This window comes from Trichomycterus rosablanca, chromosome 6 (assembly GCF_030014385.1).
Source record: "Trichomycterus rosablanca isolate fTriRos1 chromosome 6, fTriRos1.hap1, whole genome shotgun sequence".
Taxonomy (NCBI): Eukaryota; Metazoa; Chordata; class Actinopteri; order Siluriformes; family Trichomycteridae; genus Trichomycterus; species Trichomycterus rosablanca.
The window spans coordinates 43,563,164-43,573,487 of NC_085993.1; the positions used below are offsets into that span (position 1 = coordinate 43,563,164).

At 38.3% G+C, this 10,324-nt stretch overlaps 1 protein-coding gene across 2 annotated transcripts; it reads left to right on the forward strand.

Moving 5' to 3' along the window:
• The first annotated feature begins 730 nt into the window (after positions 1-730).
• On the forward strand, positions 731-7,210 carry myl6 (myosin, light chain 6, alkali, smooth muscle and non-muscle). 2 transcript variants are annotated; one of them, XM_062997937.1, is made up of 7 exons: positions 731-795; positions 1,081-1,108; positions 3,520-3,663; positions 4,322-4,495; positions 4,627-4,704; positions 5,400-5,435; positions 6,773-7,210. In XM_062997937.1, exons 1-6 carry the CDS (start codon positions 793-795, stop codon positions 5,426-5,428), a joined length of 456 nt encoding a protein of 151 aa, XP_062854007.1. In that variant the 5' UTR covers positions 731-792; the 3' UTR covers positions 5,429-5,435; positions 6,773-7,210. The 2 variants fall into 2 exon arrangements, with proteins under 2 accessions (XP_062854007.1, XP_062854006.1); XM_062997936.1 differs by lacking the exon at positions 5,400-5,435.
• Positions 7,211-10,324: the final 3,114 nt, after the last annotated feature.

The following is a 10,324-nucleotide window of genomic DNA, read 5'->3' on the forward strand; positions in this document are numbered from 1 at the left end:
ACTCATTACACAACATTCATCACTTCTCAAGATTGTATCGAACAGAGTCGAGGACAATTCAGTGTCTCCAATTCACCTCACTTGCATGTCTTTGGACTGTGGGAGGAAACCGGAGCACCCGGAGGAAACCCACGCAGACTGTCCTGTCATGAATGTAACCAAAGTATAAAACATGACGGTAAAATCCTAATAACCAAATTAAAAAAATAGTGCATGTCTGCTAAAGGAATACTACAGACAGTAATCGTATGGTGGGTGCGCCTGATAAAACTGGCAATTAAGTATGGCTGTAGCAGTCACAATGTGAACTACAGTAACTGTGTTTTGGCACTAGTAAGCATAGTATCCTTGATACTATGTTATTCATTTAACAAAGGAGTGTCATGTTTTCATTTGTGAGCTGTAAAGATGGGGGTGGAATTAAAGCTGTTGGAATCACGATGGGCTGCTGGAATGTAAAAAGCCAGACCAGTCCTATGTTGTAGGGCTATTTTTTATGCTTTTGATGCATTTATTTGAACAATTCCGTCGGATCTTGTTGTCTTGCTTCTTTATAATAGTAGGACAGTAGAGTATTAAATAAGCGCACACATTCCTGAATGGAACTGACTGGGGAAAATGAATTGATGTTGCACGGAGATGTGACGCCTCCGCTCTCGCCATTTGATTGGCCGGTACTCTTCGAATAGAGGTGACGTCATACCTATATATTCCAGCTGCTGCGTGTCAGAGGTAGTCGCTCAGGGTTCCGACATTCTTTCACCGCTGCCTGTCCAACCCTCATCTGTCCTAATGGTAAGCGGTTCGGAATTCATCCGGAATCTTATATAACACCACAACAAAACAGTTTTGTTTAATCTAGGAGTGTCTTCTGAATGTTAAAAAGCGTGCTGTGAAGCTTTAGCAGACAGGCCAAGAAGATTAAGCTAAAATAGCTAGCTAGGTAGCAAGCTGCATAAATAATATTAGCCACAACCGCTAGTCGAATGCATTATATTGTGCTGCTGTGTATTTATTGTACCCGCTATGTTCCTTGTTCTATATCTCTCTAATTATGTGTTTTTTTTGCATCCCATTCAGTCTGACTTCACGGAGGATCAGATCCTTGGTGAGTAAACGCTGTGCTTATTATCATTTTGCTCTGTCAGCTGCACTAGACTGAGTTAACGTTATTATTAATATTATATAAGGATTCAACTTCATTTCGCTTTGTGTAATATCCTTAATAGTGCACTGATTTCGGGGAGGTTTAAGGTTTCCATGTAACACGAATCAGGGATTATTTATTAAAGAATAATAAAGGAAATGGGAACACAGTGCAGCTTCATTTACACAGATGGCTTTGGTAGAATTGTAGGGTTTGCTTTAAACATTTCGCTATGTTTTGAGTATAAAGGTTTGTATCGGTTGTCTCAGACTTGTGTTCAACACTGTACAGTTCAGATTATTCCGATTCTTCTTGTTCATGTCTGGCAGGTATTATTCACTGCTAGGTACCGGCTGGTGAGTGAACGAACTGTGTTAATGTTGCGAGAACGTCGAGTGTTTAACAGATGAATGAAATCATTAATACTATAGACTTTAAGAGCTCTGTTAACTTATGATTGTTTGGCACAGAGATGTGATGTGATGTTACTAATACAAGACACTGCGTTTGTGTGATTGTCTTGTTAAAACCTACTAATATATGTTCTCAAATGTACCATTATCTTTAACCGCTGGCGATGACTGCAGAAGTGTTGTGTTGTTCAATCGATATTATGTGCAGGAATGGAAGTTAAGTGCATACAGCATTTTACAAAACGAAAACGTACTACAGTATTCGGAGTTTCTGTGTCGTCCCTGTGTAGCACTATCTGAAAGGCGTGTCCACACTGATCTGATCACTGAAGTCCCGGCTATTGTGTAACAGCTTTAGCGTTTCCTTTCTCAGAGAATTTCTGTTTAGAATGAAGAAATAATCAGTGCATTGTTTATTGCACACCAAAAGCATGGATGGGAGCTGAATTAAGGCCTTTTTAGGCGGCATCTGCCTCTGTTTTCGGGGGTTGTCACTTCCTCCTCTCTGGCTGATTTCATGCTGCTTTTCCTCCTGCACTCCCCTTTACCATATAAGGTTAGAAGTGTAGTAAAGTGTGCCTTCAGAGTCAGCCTGCATTCCTGTTACTCAAAGCCCTAAACTTCATCATTACCCCAGGCAAACTCTTACTCCCAGTCTAGTCTGAACTTTAAATCCACTCTACACTCAGTACAAGTGAATACTTTAGCTTTTATTAAAATAGCTGTAATCAACTGCATACCATATGCTGTAAAAAAACAACAAAGATTTTTACCTAATCAAAACACTGGGTGTGTGGATGAAATGAAACCTGGACCAATTCATCACAGGGCATCACGGATAACTATTTACTCACACACTTTTAAAGCATTTAGAGTAGTTAATCCACCTTTTGCGTGTTAAAGAAACCCATTTAGACACTGCAAGAACATGCAAGAATGCAAGTCTGGCTCCCCAAAATTGAAGTTTTTGTTATTTTTGAGCATTTATTTTATAAGCTTTACCACAATGTCACCCAAGCTATTATTTAATATCATTACATTCTATCCCATTACAGTGACCTTTCTAATTGATTACAGCCTTTCCTAAATCCTAAATCCTTATTACAGATTTCTTTTGCACACATTTGTTGTAATTAGTGTTACACCATAATTTTACAATACACAATTTCTTTATAAATTATTGTAGTTTACTGCATATGACTCTAGAAATGTGAGTCATGTCATTGGTGTAGAATTGCACAGCTTGTGCTTAATACTAATACAAAAGAACTAAAAGGATTGTATATAAAATACTTCTGAGTGGGTTTTATGTGCGATCAGCAGACTTGTTTTTACTTGGTAAACTGTGAAAAGCAAAGTCATTCATCTATTTGCATGGTTATTTTGATTAATCCTTTCAAACGCAAACACCATTAATGTGAACAACTGTTTTTGCATTGATTAAAGTGGTATGGGATTGATTGTGCATTTATAGTGTTAATGTGAGTTGTGTTAGGTTTTTATTTGGGCATTAGAAGCTTGTGTAAAATCAGCGCTGCAAAAAACAATGTTTTTATAATTAAATAAACATAAATAGTTTGGGTTGCTTCTGCTCCATGGTGCACAATGACTTTATGTGCATTCTGTAATCAGAACATGATTAGACATCTAATCTTATTAACTGTTTGTGTGCACAGTTGTTTGTAGTTTGTGTGTTTTTAAAGGAGAAATGAAAACTTTGAGCATGTGCTGGGAGTGCTTGATGTCTTGGGGGGGCACTCAAAAAAGTTGAGCTTGTTTGTTATGTTTAAGTCAACCATGTTTAGGTCAATTAACTGTACATTTATGTTTGTTCTGGTGAGAAGCCAAAGAATTAAAACCAAAATTACCTGCATGTGCTTTTATTTACTACTTTTACATTTTAAACCTTTGCCTTTACTGGTCTTTCTCATTTCATTTTACTGTTTTTTTCCCCCTTAGAATTTAAGGAGGCCTTCCTGCTCTTTGACCGGACAGGAGATGGCAAGATCAGCTACAGTCAGTGTGGGGATGTGATGCGTGCTTTGGGACAGAACCCTGTTAATGCAGAAGTTCTCAAAGTGCTCGGCAACCCCAAAGCTGAAGGTGAGAACACCCACTTGACTTAATGCTGCTGAGGATGCCCTGTTTTTCTGGGGTTTTTTTGCGTTGGGGGTGGGTGAGACAACTTTGGTTGTCTTAACCTATTATTCTTCCTCTGAATACTTTGTTAGAAGTGATGACTTTGTACCAGATGAATTGTGGATAAATGCAGCTCACAATAAGCCAATTACATTCAATTTTAAAATATTTTTTAAAAATATTTATTTTTCTAATATTTAAAATAGCTAGAACATACCTAGTTTTTTGTGTTTTTTGTGTACAGATGCTGATTATTTTTGTCTTGTTATATGATATGTTTGGACCTTAAGGTATAAGTGGAAATAGATGGTGGTTCGTAACAGTTCTAGAGTTACCCGAATGGACACTGGCATCTTATTAATAAAACAGAGGAGTTAAAGAGTATCTGTTTAGTCTGCTCTGTGTTTGTGTGTGGCACATTTAGAATTAAGTGGTGTACAATTTTGTTCTTCCACCTGCTACATCTGTGATTAGTCATTAAATTACTGCATTTCGTTGGCTCTGTACTTGTTTACTCTGCACAATGACAATAAAGTTGAATCTAATCTAAATGGACATATGGAGGGATGGATGTAATTAACCCAGGTATGTGTTCATTCCTTCTTTTTTTTGGCTTTTTTAGAGTTGAACACTAAAATGCTGGACTTTGAGCAGTTTCTGCCCATGCTTCAGGCCATTGCAAAGAACAAGGACCAGGGTTCATTTGAGGACTTTGTAGAAGGCTTGCGAGTGTTTGATAAAGAGGGCAATGGGACAGTGATGGGTGCTGAGCTACGTCATGTATTGACCACGCTGGGTAAGGAGTGTTCTCAGTACTTTTCACAACTATGTGCTCTATTAGGAGCTGAGTATTGATCGCTTTTTCTCTGTGATGCTGACAGTATAATGTCTGTGCAAGCAAATTCTCTAATGTGTGTTTGCCTGTAGGTGAGAAAATGACAGAAGAGGAGGTTGAGACGTTGCTGGCAGGGCATGAGGATGCCAATGGCTGCATCAATTATGAAGGTAATGAAAATCAAATGTTTACCAAGCTCATAGCGTATCATCGAAATATTAAACACATCAGTGAAATTCATAACAAAAAAGCTTTATACTTTAATAAAACAGCATATGTGAAAATAAACATGAGCAGTGTGCAGAACCAGTTAGAACATATTTTCAATAGAACAGATTTAAATGGTGGCTGGTTGCAAACAGTTCATAACAAGGGCTAACTAAACATGCTAATCATAATTAATAGAGATGCTGCCAGTACATAAAAGCTCTTCCTGATAAAACAGTATAGTTATTTCAAGGTTCACACAGATTAGCATTTGTAGTCAGACTCCATGCTGATACAACAGCTTGTGTTTGTGATTTATGCCGTAAGAGTTCTGCCATTCTTGATTTTTAATTTTATAAGCATTAAAGTTTGGATTAGAACAGCAGCACGCTTCCTCTAAATTAGTTTGTAAACCTAGCTGTAGCGTACAAACTGAATGTGAGAGTGAGTCGCAAAGCAGCAGTCTGAGCTCTTTAGATCAAATGTCAGTTGTTGGAAATGAATTTAAATGACCTTTTCAACTGACAGCATTAATTGATTTGTTGACTTTTGACAGTTATAAGTTAATCATTAGTATCCATAATTGTTGGGAAAATTTGTGGATTTATTTTGTGTGCTTTGTGTGTAATGTCTGTTTTTGTTCCTCCCTGCCCGACAGCCTTTGTGCGCCACATCATGGCCGGCTGAGTGTAGGGTACGATTCTTAATGGGTTTATATATTTATCTCTCCTGCCCTTTCTTTCTGTAGCCTAGCATGTAGCATATCTGCTTGTGGCTAGAAGATACCTTTAAAGCAGGATGCTGCTATGCTAACCATGTTGGTAGCTGGAACTGGCTGGCCTCCTCTGATATACTCTGCCTTTAGCAGACCCTTTTCTTTTCCTGTTTACTAGGTTTAAACAGTATGGATGTGATTCATGAATAGCCTTTTGACCATAAACTGTTTATACAGAAATTCCTTTAACCCAAATGTAGTTAATCAATTCATCAGACAGCCTCGTAGCGCAAGTACAAAACCAATGTGAAAAAGCTTGTAGCTTATATAAAGTTATAAAAAAGGCTCTAATACACCAAATATTCTCTAGTGTTTAATAACTGCTTTATCTTAGTCAGTGTTGTGGGTGTAGTGCCACCTGGAAACACTGATTGGTACCCTGTCTACCTTGCACTTAATCACATGGCAATTTATAGTTGTCAGTTTGCTTTTTTTCTGTTTGTGGGAGGAATACAGTGTAACTGAAGGACCCACATGGATTGATCGCCTGTCTGGGTTTCATTTTCATTCAAACTAGCATCTAGGCCACCCAAGGAGAATGGAAGGTCTCCTTCCGTTACGGTTTCTTTTTTGTAATGTTTTTTTTTCCTTACTGCTGTTAACTGTTTTTGGTCCTGGAATCTTGTTAAAAATAACTGACTGGACCAATCATGGCCAATCATAAATACTGTAATCAAAAAAAAAATTTTTTGATTGTGAATGCATAGTGTACTTCAGATCTTGAGGAGCATTTTCTAAAAGACATTTAAAAAATATGAACAGAAAGCCAAGAACAACCCATAAAAACTTAAGGATAATCCTTTAAATTGACTTAACACTTTTTAATCGGCTTATGGGAATTCTGTCTGAAGTAGAGACGCTAAGTAGTTTTGTGGTTTGAAATGTGGTGATCTGAGGGTTCATGCTGTTCCTGACCTTATTTTAGGACTCCAGTGGTCTGCCTTTCCCCTCTTCCTGTGTATCTCCATTTTTCTCTGTCCTTATATGGGATTGTGCTAACCCTAACACGTTCCAGCTTCCTGTGAGCCTGGATAATCTCTTTTATTGCTTTTCATTTAACTCACCCAGGCTGCAGTATTCCAGCTCTGTTTGTTACTGGGTTTCCATGGAAGTGTTTGACTGAGAGCCAGGACACCATAAATATATAATTCTCCTTTAGTACTGGATGTGTGCTGGGTTTGAACTTGTATGATGCTGGTCTAAAATAAAATATTTTAGATTTGTACTAATTTTGTTCTCTCTCCTCTTGCATGCAGAACTCGTGAGGATGGTAATGAGCGGTTGAAGATGAAAGAAAAAAAATACAAGTTGACTTTATTTCTTCCCTCCATTCTTTATGCACATGCCCATCTGTCTGTCCATAGCTGCATTGTATTTTTTATTAAGTGCCTTTGACCTGTTTGTGTTACATTACCATTCCTGAAACAGCCATGGAAGCTTGTGTGTTACCAGAGTGTTTTTTGAAAGTTATTACCATGAACCAACCCCCAGTGGTCTGACTGAATTGAATTCCACTGCTTCCCAGACATTTCCACCATGTTGGTCCAACCATTGTTTTATCATTGTGGATTCACTGTAAGCTGTGGGAGGTGACCAAGTTTGTCCATTTCAACAGTCTGTTAGTAGCTCACTTTGTGCCCCGTTCCATTATGTTGTATTGTTGTAAATTAATAAATTACTGAGGTTTCAAAAAAGTTGTGGAGTGACTATACCCTTATATGGATATGCTTTTCTTTCCTCCATCCTGCAGTGCTTGTTTACTTTTAGTGTTCTGGTGGGATCGGGATCTGTTTCTGGTTCTATTGTATATAGCATAACCAAACTAGGATGGTTGCTTTATGTGCAAGTATGACATATTAGGCAGTGGTATACATGATCCTTTGGGGAAGATGAAAAACTTTGCTCCATGTGACTGTTAATTAGATGAGTGTATCTGATTTGATTCCCTGCCTTGAAGGAGGATGTTTACTACACCAATAACTGAAGAGCTATAGGCAGCACCATAGCTAATGAAAACTACAGGATGAAAACAAGTATCCAACCACATTCGTTATTTTGACTCTAGTACATGCATTTAGTTCAAATGTATTAACAATATCCTAACTTTAGCCATAGAAATAGTAACAAATTATATAAGTAAATAAAACGAGTGTTGTCGAAAACATCTTTGAGACAACAGCAAAACAAAAGGTTTGCTTTTCTAGTGTAATGGTTTGACAATTCTTTCTCTTTTTTTTTTTTTGACGTTAACTTAATGACGTTAACTTAATGTTCCAGTGGGATTCAATATAATTATTTTGTTTGTTTTTCCTATGCAGACCTATTGTTAACAAGTGTATAAAATCATTTAGAACTGTTTATAATAGTTTAAGAAAGGCCCTTCCTTGTTCCAACATGACTGTGCACAAAGCAAGGGCAAATTTGGTGTGAAGGAACTCTGGTGGCCTGTACAGAGCCCTGACCTCAGTCCTGCTGTACACTTTTTGAATGAACTGGAACATTAATTGCATTTTTTTTTTCTCTTAATAATCTCCTGACAATCAGTGTCAGTGCCTGGTTTCAGAAAAAAACTAAAGGCACTTTGCGGTCTGGTGAAAAGTCTTGCCAGAAGAGTGAAGGTCATTATACCGGCAAATATATACCCCATATTGCTTAGGGTTTTGGAATTTTGTGTCCACGTATTTTTTGTCATATGTATGTAGGCAGGCACGTGCACAGACATTTTTGGGGGCAGGAGCTCAAGCCAAAAGAAAGAGCACCCATTGCCAAAATTATTAATAAAAAAAAACAAAAAAACAGTAGGATATTTAACTTATATATTTATTTTTGTTAACACAATCAATACACATCTAATCAAATAACTCAAATGATCAAATTGCATAAATAAATGAAAAACAGTAACCAAACAATATATTAAATAATAATTGTAAATGAGATAAATCAATGTTGTGCATAATAATCAAGAGTGACTTACTGAATCTCTATAAAGGGGAGAACACAGTATACATCATTTTACTGTTTTCTGACAGAGTTGAAGCATTACACTAATAATATACCATTACTAATATCAATTTACCTCACCAGACTGTCATGTAGCTCAACTTAAGACCTACCTTTGATTTCAAATCAGAAACCCACTTTGGGTAGTTAATGTTAACAATGGGGCTATTATTATGCCAATAAAATCAAAGAGACAGCTAAATAACATTTTCCTATTTATTCATCATTTTTTGTATGCTGTTCTATAGAGCATTATATTTAGCCTTCTACATATATTAGTTTGTAATGTTAATTACCTAGCAAAATGATTCCTCATTTGTAAACCTCATTTTAAATATTGATGAATGTAGAAAAAAAATTGTGCTCCAGCAGAAAGGGCACTTTTCTCATCCAGGGCAAAAGGGCAGGTGCTTGAGCACCACTAGGGGTCTATCTGTGCACGTGCCTGTATGTAGGCTTGTATTGGTGTGTAATGGGAGAAAAGAAGCCCAACGTTTCCTCTTCTGTACTTTTCTGTGGATTTGATGAGGCAGTAAACATTGTCCTTCATGCTGATGGAGAAACGTGTTACTTTACTGCCCTCTAGTAAGATTACAACTGCTATTACTCCTTACTACCTGTGTGACATAATCGTTTTTAGCTTCAGACTTTCTAACAACCCTAAAGATGTGTCATTTTCTTTCTATACCTTTAAAGTCAATAAGGTCATCTTTATTAACGGTTTTTCTACCCTAAACACACGGGGCACTTGACAGGAATACAAACTGGCCATGGTGCCAGTCAAGGACGGATTAAGGATAGTCTGGGCCCCTGGGCAAAGATAATTAATAATTTTGAAACAATACAAATTCAGAAACATTAAGTAAGGGCCTGAATCGCATATTTGCAACAAAACATCTGTTATGAAATATGGTAGCTTGCCTGGCAATTTGTAGGTCCCTAGAAAGTCAAGGAGCCATGGTAAACGACTTCTATGGAAGTCAAGGGCCCCATAGCAGGGGCCCTCGTGATCAAGGGCCCTCTAATGGTACGCCCTGCTCTTCTCTAGGGCCCCCTGGTAGGGGCTCTCATAACCAGGGCCCTCTAAAAATATGCCCCCCTCTTTCCTAGGACCCCTAATAGCCAGAAGTCGAAGTCAGAGCAGTGCCACAACGCCTCATCCTCATCCATTTTCATAAGGGGCCCAAAAGCATGGCTAGGGCCCCCAAGAGGCCCTGGGGTCAAAGTTCCTAATAGTCAGAGGATCCTTAAAATGGAGGGCCCTCGGAAATAAAAATATATTGTATCATAAATGTTGATAGGCATCGCAAAATGTTTTGGGCCAGGGCCCCCCCGGGGCCCCCTGACCTCAAGGGCCCCTGGCCCCACTGGCCCGGTCAGTAATCCAGCCATGGTGCCAGTTCATTCCAGGGTATCTTACTCACCTTACTCAAACTTACTTACACGAAGGGGCATAAAGCAGCCAGTCTACCTGCTGGCATGTGTTTGAAAGGTGGTAGAAAATCATCTTGGGCACGGGTATAATTGAAGGTAAGGATTAAATCAAGGTCTCCAGAAGCAGAACACTACCTGCTGTACACAACATTACAGGGATGCTCAAGAAGACCATTTACACTGAACCCAGTTACAGAAAATGCCCAGACACGCATAAGAAGCACAGTGAACACATCAATTCAAAATCATGGCTATTATTAGCATGGGGCTGGTAATCCTTCCAGTTTCTACTTTCTACTATATTTGGGACCATGTTTGCTTCTGTTTAGCCACAAAGCAATAGTAGTCAGGCTAGGCTCCACTACAAAAAAGCT